This window comes from Serinus canaria, chromosome 10 (assembly GCF_022539315.1).
Source record: "Serinus canaria isolate serCan28SL12 chromosome 10, serCan2020, whole genome shotgun sequence".
Taxonomy (NCBI): Eukaryota; Metazoa; Chordata; class Aves; order Passeriformes; family Fringillidae; genus Serinus; species Serinus canaria.
Window position 1 is genome coordinate 11,159,438 of NC_066324.1, and position 15,019 is coordinate 11,174,456.

The 15,019-nt window shown below is 41.0% G+C and overlaps 1 protein-coding gene and 1 long non-coding RNA gene across 11 annotated transcripts in view; one reads left to right on the forward strand and one right to left on the reverse strand.

The window, feature by feature from the left end:
* The window catches only part of LOC127059978 (uncharacterized), a 78,653-nt gene that overhangs the window by 56,114 nt on the left and 7,520 nt on the right, over positions 1-15,019 (forward strand). For 2 of the 3 annotated variants that reach the window (XR_007778403.1, XR_007778404.1), the window contains exon 2: positions 493-606. This is a non-coding gene — a long non-coding RNA (uncharacterized LOC127059978). Of the gene's footprint in view, positions 1-492; positions 607-1,897; positions 5,183-15,019 lie in introns of those variants that run through there. The other variant, XR_007778405.1, reaches the window with a different exon arrangement.
* SEMA6D (semaphorin 6D) overlaps positions 7,899-15,019 on the reverse strand; it is a 167,109-nt gene continuing 159,988 nt past the window's right edge. For 6 of the 8 annotated variants that reach the window (XM_030228295.2, XM_050978359.1, XM_030228294.2 and 3 more), the window contains 2 exons: positions 13,672-13,839; positions 7,899-11,599 (listed from right to left, as the gene is read on the reverse strand). In XM_030228295.2, the coding sequence (XP_030084155.1) occupies positions 10,296-11,599; positions 13,672-13,839 (1,472 nt within the window). In that variant the 3' untranslated portion in view covers positions 7,899-10,295. The remainder of the gene's footprint in view (positions 11,600-13,671; positions 13,840-15,019) is intronic. The other 2 variants (XM_050978361.1, XM_050978360.1) reach the window with 1 other exon arrangement.

The following is a 15,019-nucleotide window of genomic DNA, read 5'->3' on the forward strand; positions in this document are numbered from 1 at the left end:
CAACATCATAAAGCTGTCCATTCTGTCAACCAGTTTCAGGGCAAACATTTTCTCCTCCCTCCTGCCATCAAGTTGACATGACAGGTTTCTAAATGGTTTTCATCTGAAATGTGGCAAAAAGTATATTTTTGACAACTGATCTTGCTTTGTGTCCTATGTGATATTTTGCTCCTCCTGGTCTAGAATACCTTTTGTAGTTGGAGCCTTTTGAGACTTATCCCCTCCCTCAGAGTATGGGGAGCAATTCTACCTGGAGTTTGGTTCCTGTGGAAGAGCAAATCCAGTCTTTTACCCAGTACCGCAGTTTAACTGAAGCAGCAGGGACTAGCAAGGAATGCTTGTAATATGGAACATATCATGTATAGTAAAATGTCATTTTCGAGTACTTTCTGAACTGTCATCCCAGTAATGAAGCAGCTCTGAAATATCACATGACTTTCTCAGTGTGTTGCACTCTGTATAACCTTGCCTTTGATCGTGATGTCATTTCAGATGAAAGGCTCGCACGGAGAACGGCGCGCTGTGCATTAGGCTCGGCAGATATCCTCTGGGAGCTGAACAGAGAAGGACTGTTTGAGATGTGCACTCTATGCTTGTCAAAGAGAAGTAAGTGTTGCAATAAAAAGAGTAGTTGGATATCTAAACTCCCCTCGGTCTGGGTAGAAGGAAGACTTCACCTGTCTGCTAGAAGACCCATCTAATCTTTCTTTTAGAAAAGGTTTTAAGGATGAATAATCATTTTTACTGTCATTCAGTCCAGGGTCCTAGCTCAGGTCAGTGATTTCCTGAATGCTTGAGTAGCTCCAGGTGGCCCTGCTTAAGCAGGGGTCATGAAACAGATGATCTCAGGTCCAATCCAACCTCAATCATTCTGTGATTTTATGATTTTGATAAAAACTCAAGACACCGTCTTCTACTTCTGTTAGCACCAGGAGTGCCTTCCCAGCAGTCTCAGTGAGCTCTCCGGGTACCTTCACCTGGCTTTTCTCTTGTGCCTGGGAGCTCAGCATTTGGCACCTTATATCTCAGTTGAGTCCAATATTTGATGTGATTTGCTAGTGAATTTAAGAGCAGACTTGCAGCCACACACACTGCAGTCCAGGGATGGCAAGAGGACTCCACACACAAAATGTCAGCTGGCCCAAGCAAGCCTGTTCAGTTCCCTTGACAGTACCTGCTGGAAAACTCTTCCATGACCAGAAAAAGCAGGTAATTCCTACGGAGACATTTTTCTTATCCTGAAGCTTTGATCCCTATCAAACACTTGTGGCCAGAGATGATGCTGAGGGTTGCAGATTCTCTCCTGCAGATGAGCAACCCATTTTCCTTTGGCCTTGCTCACACCTCCTTAACATTTGCTTTCTGGGGACAGCTGAGTGAGTGAGGGCAACGGCCTGGCCCATGCAGCTTTGCCATCTCCCTGGATGGAGGCAGTATTTTACCCCAGCAGCAGTGACAGAGACTGAATGTTAGAGCTGCATGCATAAGCTTTCACAGAAATCAATTCTCACATGCCACATTAATATTGGAAAGTGCTTCTCTCTCACCTAATTGTTGGCCAGGCACGATAACCTGTGACTAATGGCCATTCATAGTTATACAGCATGGCCTGATCATAAAAATTTGCCATTAGTCTCTAACAATAAAAAAACATCTCAGGCTGTTAATTGACCAGCGTGTATTCCTGAGGAAATCAGAGTAATCACATGGATATTCAGTGCACAGAAAAGGAAGGTGCCAGCTTATGCATTGCTTTTATGATTCATCTGCTCTGATCTGTTTCTGATTATTTTTTCCTCATGTGAGGCCAGTATTGTAAATCAAAGATTTCAGAAATAACCCTGTGCTTGAGGTGACCCAAATTAAAAGCCAGTTGCCACCTTTCTTCTCTTACTAGGCAGCTGTCCAGACATATGTTAGAGGCTGTCAGTACTGCTACAGAAGCAAACCACTGAGCTCATGGACTGCCTCTGCCAATGACTAAGGTCAGCTACTGGAAAAAGTTACAAACCAGCTATTACAGCCAGGTTTGATGCTGCAGAAAGGCCTTCATGGAGAACTGGTATTCTTTGTTCATTTTTGTGCAGTTCAGTAAGACTCTGCCCTGGAAAACTTCTCATTCTCAAGCTTCTTAGTCTCAAAACAAGAACAGTAAGATGTGTGCGGGTCAGTTTGGGAGGTGGGATTTATTTTTTTGGCCATCAAGTTTTTCTGTCATAATATTCCTTTATGTTGGCAAATGGGGATCATTCCTGAAAAGGGTCAGGACAGCTTGTCTATGTGGTAGTTGTTCTTCCCCTCCCCTACCCTTAAAGCATTGCAGGAGCTTAAGCAACACTCTGGCTGACATAAAGGGTAGAGGCACCAGTCTGGTGGGGAGGATGCAGGGCCACCACTGCAGGCCAAGGAATTCTCAATCCTTACCTAAACATGGGGACCCTCTGACACCTCTGCTCTGGTCAGCAGCCTTCTCTGTAGAACACAGGCTGGGATCTAGTTACAATTTTAATGAGAAGAGCTCAGAAAAGTTATCAGCGACTGTAGGAGAGAAACAAGTGAGGAGACCATAAATCAGGCCCTCAGATGAATTCAGAATGCACTAATAAAATCAGAACTTCCAATAAATTTCATTTCAGGCAGAGCAGAAACAGTTTCTCAGTTGAGAGTTTGGGACAGATCATAATTTCAGACGTGTGTCAGGCCAATGTAGTGTGCCAGTGAAACTGTTTGGAAGCAGGCACCAGTGGCTGGACCAGAGTCAGGCCCTCACACCAGCTGAACTTTAGCTGGGTTGAATAAAAAGGCAAGAATCTCTACTTCTCTAAGCAAAGCTGAATCTATTTAAATATTTAATGTGGGTTTTTTCCTTCCAAATCCTTTGCTTTCTTGCTCTTTCATACTGTGATATGATGACATTTGAACAACAAATGCAGTCTTGGTATGTTAGTCTCCTGGTAGTACTTTTTATATGAAAAGCTTGCACATCCCAGCTGAAGTGCAGATGCTGCATTTATGAGGTATTTTGTCGTGATCAATTTTTAAAAAATATTTTTCCATGCCATGAAATTAATAGGCACCTGGGGAAATACCAACCAACTCTTCCCTACTCCTGCAAATACTAACCTTTCCCAGATGGGAAGGTATTTTTCTTTCCCTTTATTTACCTGCAAGATGTCCTTGCTGGTGCTCAGAATCACAGAGAAAAAGCATTAAGAAGAAAACAGTACAGAACACACCAACTGCACTAAACCCACTGCATTCTGAGGAGCCATTTACTGCATAAACCCTGCATAATCTTCCCAGGGTCACAGAGTGAGTCATTAGCAAGACAGCACTAAGACAGAGGCATCCTGATTTTTCTAACTACTGTGATTACTTTAAGACCCCAATTTAAAAGGCCATAGGTTTGTTCTGGCAGTGCAGTCATAGAGATAACTACTCACATCTTTACAAATTGGTTTTCTTGCAATCATCTCACTAGCACAGGCCTGCAGCCCTTTGGTGTTTTGTCTGTGTTCAGTTCAAAACGATTTTTTTCTACAAAACCCAAAGCAAGCCAGAGCTGAGCAGGAGCCTCTCCTCTTCCCTCCCGTGTCCACAGCTGCCTTGCCCCACATCCCATAGTGCTGGGACCTCCCCTTGCTGGGGTGACCCCAGGAACATCAAGCGCCCTTCAGGTGCTCCTTTATCACCTGTGGCTTTGGATTGTTCTTCAAGAGAGACCTTAGGATGCTTAAAACCATCTGGCTGACCCAGGAAAGCATTGGAGGAGAAAAACTCTGTTTTCTTGCCAAGCTTTTTTTTCTTGTTGAAGTTCCCTTTCAGAATAGGGCTGCTGTAGGTGGCTGCTTTGGCATCATCATCAGATACAAACCCTCTCTGTTAGTAAAGGGTGAGTTTTCTTGTACTTATTTTTCTAAAAAATTCCTAATTTTTATTTGCAGGTATTTAAAAATAAAAATAAATGAATAAAACCACACACCATGTTTGCACAAACCATGTAGCCCAACAGAGCTTGTGGGGAGATGATGGTCTGGCTACACCCATCCAGCCACCACATCACTGGTTAAGGGAAGGCTGGTTCAATACAGACCAAACCACAGAACCCCAGAAAATGGTCACTTGACATATTTTAGATAAAATAGAGACATTTTCTAAACAAAATATATCCCAGGATTTGTGCTGCAGATGCACTAAGCCAGTTATTTGTAACTGGTTTTTCTACAAAACCCATTTTCTCACGATGACCTTTAATGGCTGGCTGAAGGTGACTCAGGTAGGTACAGCCCCTCCAGAGGGAAAGCCTTTAGCCACACTGGCTGACACTGGTGTCAAAGGCATAGCTAATTTTATAGAGGGAAAGCAGCATGTTGTGAGAGCTGTATGTGTTTGATGCTTCATTCCATATATGAATACATCCAATGAAGAAAACCCATACTAATTAAAAAAAATAGAAATTTTTCTTTTGTACTAGAAATTATATATTGAGCCATTTTAGCTTTGGAACTTTTAAAGCATCATATTTCTTTTTCCTTCAGATTTTTTTTTTTTTTGTAAGATACAACTAGGTGCCATTGTAGTGTTATAAAATGCACAGCAATTTCAAATGATTAATACCTTGACAGCATAATCGTGTAAAAAATCGTTTTTATCCACTATCTAAAATTAACTTTTAATTAAAAGAATGTTATATTTGTTTTCTGATACTAAATTACCTTGATTATTTTAAAATTGTGTGGGATGTTGGCACATACTAAATATACAACATCTATTTTTGTGTTGGGCTTTAACTGTCTGCCTGAAATGTGACTTTCAATTACTAAGCATTAATAAGTATTTAGGAATGTCCTGCTATGTGAATCAGCAATTAATCTGGCCAGGAATTAGCTCTGTCTTTTGTAATCTACATGGTAGAAGGAACACACTACCTTCTTTCAGAACTGAACTGTATTTGCACAAAACTGGTATTTTTTTGACCTTAATAAGAAAGGTTTGCAGGAACCACAGGCCAGCTGGAACCTGGATGGAGCTCCAGAGATCAACTTCAGTGCATGGTGTTGGTGTTGGTGTTGTGTGGGCAGCCCTGACTCTGTACTGAGTTCTGCCACCACACACTGGCTACTCTGATGTTTGTATTTACCTCAGGAGGCCGAAAGTCCCTGACAGACCTTGACTCTCCCCCAGGGACACAGAGCTCAGAGTGGCTGAAGAGGACACACAGGACCCTGGTGTGTCACCCCAACCTCTGCAAGTCCTGCAGGCACCAGTGGCTGGACCAGAGTCAGGCCCTCACACCAGCTGAACTTTAGCTGGGTTGAATAAAAAGGCAAGAATCTCTACTTCTCTAAGCAAAGCTGAATCTATTTAAATATTTAATGTGGGTTTTTTCCTTCCAAATCCTTTGCTTTCTTGCTCTTTCATACTGTGATATGATGACATTTGAACAACAAATGCAGTCTTGGTATGTTAGTCTCCTGGTAGTACTTTTTATATGAAAAGCTTGCACATCCCAGCTGAAGTGCAGATGCTGCATTTATGAGGTATTTTGTCGTGATCAATTTTTAAAAAATATTTTTCCATGCCATGAAATTAATAGGCACCTGGGGAAATACCAACCAACTCTTCCCTACTCCTGCAAATACTAACCTTTCCCAGATGGGAAGGTATTTTTCTTTCCCTTTATTTACCTGCAAGATGTCCTTGCTGGTGCTCAGAATCACAGAGAAAAAGCATTAAGAAGAAAACAGTACAGAACACACCAACTGCACTAAACCCACTGCATTCTGAGGAGCCATTTACTGCATAAACCCTGCATAATCTTCCCAGGGTCACAGAGTGAGTCATTAGCAAGACAGCACTAAGACAGAGGCATCCTGATTTTTCTAACTACTGTGATTACTTTAAGACCCCAATTTAAAAGGCCATAGGTTTGTTCTGGCAGTGCAGTCATAGAGATAACTACTCACATCTTTACAAATTGGTTTTCTTGCAATCATCTCACTAGCACAGGCCTGCAGCCCTTTGGTGTTTTGTCTGTGTTCAGTTCAAAACGATTTTTTTCTACAAAACCCAAAGCAAGCCAGAGCTGAGCAGGAGCCTCTCCTCTTCCCTCCCGTGTCCACAGCTGCCTTGCCCCACATCCCATAGTGCTGGGACCTCCCCTTGCTGGGGTGACCCCAGGAACATCAAGCGCCCTTCAGGTGCTCCTTTATCACCTGTGGCTTTGGATTGTTCTTCAAGAGAGACCTTAGGATGCTTAAAACCATCTGGCTGACCCAGGAAAGCATTGGAGGAGAAAAACTCTGTTTTCTTGCCAAGCTTTTTTTTCTTGTTGAAGTTCCCTTTCAGAATAGGGCTGCTGTAGGTGGCTGCTTTGGCATCATCATCAGATACAAACCCTCTCTGTTAGTAAAGGGTGAGTTTTCTTGTACTTATTTTTCTAAAAAATTCCTAATTTTTATTTGCAGGTATTTAAAAATAAAAATAAATGAATAAAACCACACACCATGTTTGCACAAACCATGTAGCCCAACAGAGCTTGTGGGGAGATGATGGTCTGGCTACACCCATCCAGCCACCACATCACTGGTTAAGGGAAGGCTGGTTCAATACAGACCAAACCACAGAACCCCAGAAAATGGTCACTTGACATATTTTAGATAAAATAGAGACATTTTCTAAACAAAATATATCCCAGGATTTGTGCTGCAGATGCACTAAGCCAGTTATTTGTAACTGGTTTTTCTACAAAACCCATTTTCTCACGATGACCTTTAATGGCTGGCTGAAGGTGACTCAGGTAGGTACAGCCCCTCCAGAGGGAAAGCCTTTAGCCACACTGGCTGACACTGGTGTCAAAGGCATAGCTAATTTTATAGAGGGAAAGCAGCATGTTGTGAGAGCTGTATGTGTTTGATGCTTCATTCCATATATGAATACATCCAATGAAGAAAACCCATACTAATTAAAAAAAATAGAAATTTTTCTTTTGTACTAGAAATTATATATTGAGCCATTTTAGCTTTGGAACTTTTAAAGCATCATATTTCTTTTTCCTTCAGATTTTTTTTTTTTTTGTAAGATACAACTAGGTGCCATTGTAGTGTTATAAAATGCACAGCAATTTCAAATGATTAATACCTTGACAGCATAATCGTGTAAAAAATCGTTTTTATCCACTATCTAAAATTAACTTTTAATTAAAAGAATGTTATATTTGTTTTCTGATACTAAATTACCTTGATTATTTTAAAATTGTGTGGGATGTTGGCACATACTAAATATACAACATCTATTTTTGTGTTGGGCTTTAACTGTCTGCCTGAAATGTGACTTTCAATTACTAAGCATTAATAAGTATTTAGGAATGTCCTGCTATGTGAATCAGCAATTAATCTGGCCAGGAATTAGCTCTGTCTTTTGTAATCTACATGGTAGAAGGAACACACTACCTTCTTTCAGAACTGAACTGTATTTGCACAAAACTGGTATTTTTTTGACCTTAATAAGAAAGGTTTGCAGGAACCACAGGCCAGCTGGAACCTGGATGGAGCTCCAGAGATCAACTTCAGTGCATGGTGTTGGTGTTGGTGTTGTGTGGGCAGCCCTGACTCTGTACTGAGTTCTGCCACCACACACTGGCTACTCTGATGTTTGTATTTACCTCAGGAGGCCGAAAGTCCCTGACAGACCTTGACTCTCCCCCAGGGACACAGAGCTCAGAGTGGCTGAAGAGGACACACAGGACCCTGGTGTGTCACCCCAACCTCTGCAAGTCCTGCAGGCCAGGGAGCGGCCGAGGGCTCTGTGCCCTCCTCGCAGAGCTGCTGCAGGCAAACAGATTTCCCCCACGGTAATCCCACAACACACCTGCCCCAATCATGAAATTGCACACTCAGTACATGGGAATATTTTATTTTGACTTTACATGCGGTGTTAAAAACCCAAAGAACGTATTATTTACACATCCACAATACAAGTTTACAAGATATCTATACATGTTAAAGTACTCTATAGTAATAGAGCAGCTTCATTTAAGGGTTACTTTTTTTATGCCGTACCATTAAAAAAGATACAATCTGCGTTTACCTTTGCACAAATGGATAAAGCATCTTTTATTATTAAATTAACAGAATAAGGACTAGGTTGAATGTTAGAAATTTCAACATAAATACTGAGAGAACTCACATTACCATCTACAAGGCAGCACAATGTTACAGGAGGTTATCAGGGTTCACATACATTTATCTTCCGGGTCACACAAATCTGTATTAATATTTGTAAAGTGAATTCGGATCAGTTTGTGTCTTCTGACAACTGAGTACATTTTAATAGTTATTAATCTGTAGTGTTTTAGTTGCAAGACAGAAGTGTTTAGGAAGAAAGATCATTGATTTTTGGATCCAGAGGTCTCAGGAAATAAATGTCCCTTACAGCCTTACAAGAAAAAAATGACTACTTCTATCCTTTATTCTTTGTTCTGTAACAGAGATCCAGTTTTTAGTGACTAACCTTTTCTCTCCTTTGAACACATAATATAAATCTCCACCGTCTCTGAAACCCGTTGCAGTTATTTGTCCCACTAATTCATGAATATTCCTCTGCCATGGTTATTTCTATAGTTATGTTCAATAAACAATGTGGTAGTGTGTAGTTTGAAAGCTAAAATAGCCATCTGTGTTGAACATCAGCTGCAAGTGGATACTGTAAACCCTACTAAATAGCTTACACAACTTTAGCAGGTGTTCCATTACCCTAGAAACCTGATTTGATTTCACATTATAACTGTTTGATCCTTCAGAGAGCTGTAGTGGAATGTTTATCATGGTAAGGTGATTTAATGCTGCTGTCTTCTTGGACTGTAGGCTGCCTTTAGTTACCATTAATTATTCTTGAGTTTTATCTTTTTTTTTTTTTTTTTTTGGGTGCTGTTGAGAGGTTTTACAACTGGCACTCGGGAGATATGTGCTATAGTGAGAACACTTGACAGATTTAATTATTTTTTTTTAGTACTTTTATCATTTGCATGAATAAGGCACAAAATGCACAGATTCAGGTAAACTCACACATAATATTTACAGAATATTGTCATTACCTGCATGACTTTGGAAAAAAAACAAACCTTACTTTACACAACAAAAACAAATTGATTGCACTACTGTTGAGTTTTCACAGACTGCTTCTGCCAGGCCAATTAATGTTTCTCCTTTTTTATTGACAAGAGTCTATCAGCGTGTAGGGCGTCATTAAACGCAACAAAAACGTGACCTTCTCCAGTTACACAGGCGTTTGCCAAGTGAACTGACTATTAGCTGCCCTCAGTGAGAAGTACAGGGGCTCAAGTTCACAGTGGCCAGGTATTGGATGGAGGCACTGTGGAAACACAGTAAAACTCCCCCGTTCCAGCCCAAAACACTAGATTTGAAATGCACAGCTCTGAATCAATAGCAGCATACCAGAGTTATGAAGAATTAACCATATCTGCACTCTTTGACTGGGTGGCTCTTTCATCCAGGCGTTCCCCTCAGAAGGCTGTCAGAGATGCGCAGTTCATCCGTAGCTGGCTCCAGCTGAGCCCAGCGGGCTGCAGAAGGCAGAGTCATCTGTTTGTTCAGTCATGCTCAATGTAAACAATTCCATAGCATAAAAGATGCAATGGGAATCTAAGTACAACCTAGTGTGTACAGTACACACACACACACATCCACGCACACGCACAGCTTTATCTGTGGCAAAAACAAAATGCCACACACATGGAGAGAAAAAAAATAATGCTACAGTTGGGCCAGAGACTTAATTCCAGCAAATTGATTATTAACCCAGCTATTCATTGAGACATTACCATTTTCTGACATTTGTGCAAGAGGCAAGGTGAATGCATACATAGTAAAATGTTCACATTTAATGGGAATGACCACACTTAATGGCAGTCTAAAATGGAACCCATTTTTCAAGTATTTGCTTACTGATTTTTTCCCAACAACTGTTGTTTAGCTATTTAGAACAGTAACGTAGCCCCCACCCCATTGTGCTACATGTCTCCTTAGCTCCAAACAAAAGAAATGTAATGACCAGCACTTTCCTTTGTTTTTTTTTTTGTGTTTGCTTGTAGCAAGTACACGAAGTCTTGCTACAGCTACATGTGGCAAGACACAGATGTTGATCAAGTAAAGACAGTTTCTTTGGCCACTTTGTTCTCCTTAGTAACAAGCAAGTCTCTGCCTTATGTGTCTACCACAACATCATTTCACAACCTGTACAGGTCAGTGCCCCACTCATTTTAGCACAGACATGTCCTAGTAGCTGTATTTGTTCAGTGGTCTGACTGGTGTCGTCTGAGGGACGAATGAGGGTTTTGGTGGCACGTCGGGTTTTAGGGAGGGTGTCCTCTTTATTCCTGTGCGAGGCAGGGTGCCATTGCTCGTGTAGCTGCTTTGCCTGGACAAGGAAGGCTGGAGGTGAACGCTGACAGGCGTCCCTTGCATGTAGTCCATCTTAGTGCCTGCCGTGGGAGCCATGTACCCCCCACGATTAATACTTGGCTGTCTGGATAACAAAACACCATTTGGTGAGTTCAAGTTTTTAGGAAGGGCAGATATTGAGTGCCTCTGTGAAGAATTTTTGTGATAACCCCTCTGCCTTTCCAAAGAGGTCATTGGTACTGCAGGAGTGGTGGGAACATCCACTCGTTTTGTGGGACTGTTTCTCGGCAGAGTCGATGGAGGAGAGTACAAAGACGCCTCCCTGTTGGGAACCTTAGGTGGGACCTCAGACATATTGCCCATTGGATCCAGCATTAAAGTCTGGTGGGCCACTTGAATATCTCCCATAATTGCTTTGGGATTATTAGTAGTTTCATTTAAGTGTTTCAGAAAATCATTCAGGGTGTTCCTGGAATCAACAGATCTCCTGTGGTCTCTTTTGCTGGATGATTTTGTAAGTGGATGATCAATATGTTGCATCTTTTTGTCCGCCTTGTGCGCATTAGAATTTGAGAAAGATGTGTTGTAGTCATGGGTAGCATTGGGAAGAACAATAGCACTGGGAATATGTCCATGACTTAGAGGAGAGTGGGGGGGAGGACTAGAAGGAAAAAACTGAGGGCTTTTTAGCGGGGTTTCCTTTCGTGAAGCATTGAGGTTACCGTGCGCTTTGTCCGACTGACTCTTCATAGCCTGCAGAGTCTTTTGTTGGAGAACTGGGGTAGATTCAGGAGTTGGAAGCGCAGCTAATTCTGGAGGCTGTCCCCTGTGGTCCATCATCATGGACTTGGTATCGCCGTTTGGAGGCAACTCCTTTCTGCTGGTCAGCAGGTTTGTGTACAGCTTGGGTGAATCAATGTTCTGCTGATACTCCTTGACAGGGCTGTCAAACAGCCCATTCAGTTTGGCAAAGCTCCCGCTGGAGTCAGTGCAGGACTGAGCCGATTCCGCGTCTTTGTGTATTTTTCTGGATTTCCGTACAAATATATCCCGGTAGCAGTAAACGGCCACTCCCGCAATAAAGGCTCCCAGGACAAAAGCAGCAAAGACACAAGTGATTAGGACATTCATATGTACCATTTGGTTGGACTCTCCTGATTGTACTTCCCACCTCACACCTGCAAAAGACAGGCAGGATATCATAAATCCACAGCTATTTCATAATGGCACATTTCAGAAGAAGGTACCCTTCCTCATGGGAGTGTCTATTAAGTGTTTTTAAGTGCTCTGGATGTGGTGTTGGTGTAACTCAGTAGAATCCTGTGATCTACTCCACTGGTGAATGCAAAGAATTTTATAAAAAATTATAAAATGACTGTGTGCACTAACAAGGCTAAATGAAGACTGTCCATTTTCTCTGCTAATGAGGAATGCTTGTCGCAGCGTCTCTCCTTATATTATGTTTTGTTTAGCCTGTCCCCAAATTTCCTTTAAGGCTCACAAATAGGGGCCTTATGTTATTAACATTAATGATTTCTGCTGGAAAATTGAGGTTAGAAGGTTCTACTGGGCCAGACAGCAATTAATAACTCATGGATGGATTTCTCTCTCACTTTTCTGCCCAACTCATAAATCAGTATCAAAGGAGAGACAGGATTATGCAAATGTTCTGTAAAAATGTGTAACATATATACTGCATTGTCACAGCCACGCTAATGGAATACAGTAGAAAACTTGTAAACTACTCCACTGCCAGGCTGCTGGTCCTGGAGTGGCACATCTGCACTCATTATACATGTCCAAGTTTGAAGATAATGTGATTCTATTAGAGCACTGATTTTTATTTTTTACCAATAACAAACATAATACTTGCATAACATTATAAAAACAACTTAGGTTAAATTATTAGAGAATGTTAAAACTTAGAAACTTTTAGCTTAGACCAAGAAATTGAAGATTTGATTAATTTTTTAATTTGGGTATTAACAAGCTCCCTTTGATTTACTTTTTTTAGATTTTTTAAAGCAACCACAGACATCTTGCAGCTAAGACAATGTTAGTTTTTAATGAAAGTAATTCTGTTGCTATCCCAAGAAATGTTAAAATGAAAGAGCAAGAGGGAAGGAACAGAGTCACTTTTTGTTAGAGGCAAGGCCTTTGAATATTATTAATGTTCAGGGTTACAGGTTTTAATGGCACTGTGCAGAAGCAGAAGGAAAACATGAGTAAAGTTCACTAATAGCTATGACACAAAATGTGATTCAGAACCAAGAGCAGATGATAATAAAAACTTAAAGCAAAACAGAAAATAACTGTAACAAATTAAAATGACAAATGCACGGCCATAATGGCTGATAGGAAACCTGATATGTTTTGTGAATGGTAATAAAACAGAAATGGTTTTTGGCTGGTGAGATTTTTTCAGTAAGTACAGAATTGTGCAAACATGTCTGTCACCTTGCTGTGCAATGCACTGAGAGAGACTTGTGTTAAATTTTGGTTAGGGGATTGGAAGCTTCTCGATCCTGTGGTTGACTGCAGCAGTCCTATTGACTTAAAGTCTCAGTTGCCATAAGAACCTAATCAAAGGCCCACTTAGATGCCAGAATGGCTACAGAAAGATGAACTACAGGCAGATTAGGTTTCTTGTGTTCGGCTTAAAACTTTTGGATGTCTCAGTATGTACTGAGATCATCTCTACACTGATTCTCATATCCAGAGGATAAAAATTCAGCACTTTCTTACTCTGACCTTTGTTCAAGACCATGTTTCAGGCAAACAGAGGTTGGGATATGCCCCATTTAACACACAGATGTCTCATGGAGCTCTGCTTTGTGTTCTGCTTTGCCACCACCCCCAACCCAAATAAAAAAAACCCAAAACATAAGCAACCATTCATGAGGACCACAGTCTAAGCCAGTGTTTAAGACGGAAAACAATAAACAGAGGTGCAGAAGGTAATTTTTTAACGTATCCAGAACTGCCATGGATTTCAAAGGGAGTTTTGGACCACTCCAGGATTAAAAAGCTGAGCTTAGGATCTGTGTTTCCCATTATAAGCTCTAAGCAGCACTTTGTCCATGGGATAAGTAAGTATGAAAAACATGATTGCACTGTCTGCATATTCACAGGAAATGGGTGTAAAATAGAGCCCAGCAATCATAGCTGCTGCATTTAACTTAAGCCTTAGACAATGTTGAGACTATCAGGTTTCCATTCAGCTGCAATGTATTCCCTGGTAAGGCCTTACCCTTTGGGACACCTGATAATGGATCAGAATAATCAGAAGTGTTTGGGTCATCTTGAACTACAAATTTCCGAGAGCCAGTCACTTTAGGTTTCCAGGAACCAATCACTTTAGGTGATATAACTGGGATACTTGCCATTGTGGTAATGGAAGCTGAGGAGAACTCCATGTCTGTGGTGGCAAACAGATTTTTATTAATGTGTTTCATGGCACATCTAAGCTATAGCTGGACACAGTATTTTATGGGAGTTACATGTCAGAGCAAAATGTGACCCCCTCCCCCTACACTCTGCAGAAGTACAGATGGCTGATTAAAATCAATTACTTCAAAACTGGAAGTATGAAAATAGTACATTTATACTTCAACAGCTGCTAGCCAAAAAGCCAGAGAAGTCAACTGTGAAAGCAGTGCAAAGTTAAAGTAAGCAACTGTGGGGGTGAAAAGCACAACTTAGTCTACTTAATTGCCATATTCTTCACTGGAGACAACATAGTTGGCTGCCTTATAAACATCTTCAAAAAAAAAAAACCAGAAGTTACTTGGAACGATGCACACTCATGACAGGTTATGCCTGAGAAACCAGATCAGCTCCTTTACTGCCATTATGGTATACCAGGAACTGCTGAATGAGCCATTTCTGCAGGTGGGGATAAAAGGAATGTTTTTAACCCCTATTTTGTAATGGTTCCTAAGGAACAATCCTGCAGAGATTCTGGCTCCTCTGTAACATGTTTGCTGAACAGACCCACCACAGCCTGCCTGAAAATGCACAGAGGAAGAAACTCATAAAATTGGGTTTACAGTCCAGTCTCATTTGCACCCTTGAGTATTTTGTGTTCACTGTCCCAGTAGGTTTAGGCAGGAAAGTCTATGGCTTGAGATCAGACTTGAGAAATGTACTTCAAAAGCACATTCATTCAGGACTTAAAAATAAGGTTCAATTGTATCTGTGTCATAAAATACCACTTTGAAAATTCAGTTGATAAGCACTCATAAAGCCAGGCAGCATTTCTGTGTGACAGTTTTGTTTTGTTTAGAGACTCTTCAGTGAGTCTCTAACTTGCATTGTGGGTAAATAGATCTGGAAAATATTTGTCTCAAACGTTACTTCTTGTCAAGTTACAGAAGTGAAAATGTCAGAAATCAAACCACCAATAATGCTCTTGTTGGACTCCTACATATTTAACATTCAGATAAATTCTTGTCCTATTTGTCAGTCAGAAATGTGCCCTTGGTTTGAAAGCAAAGACCCAAGTTCCAAAAGCAAAGACTGGAAAGTAAGGCCTGAGTCTTGCTCCTGTTGAAGTCAACACAGATTCTGCTCTTGAGTTCAACAGAGGAGCACTGGAT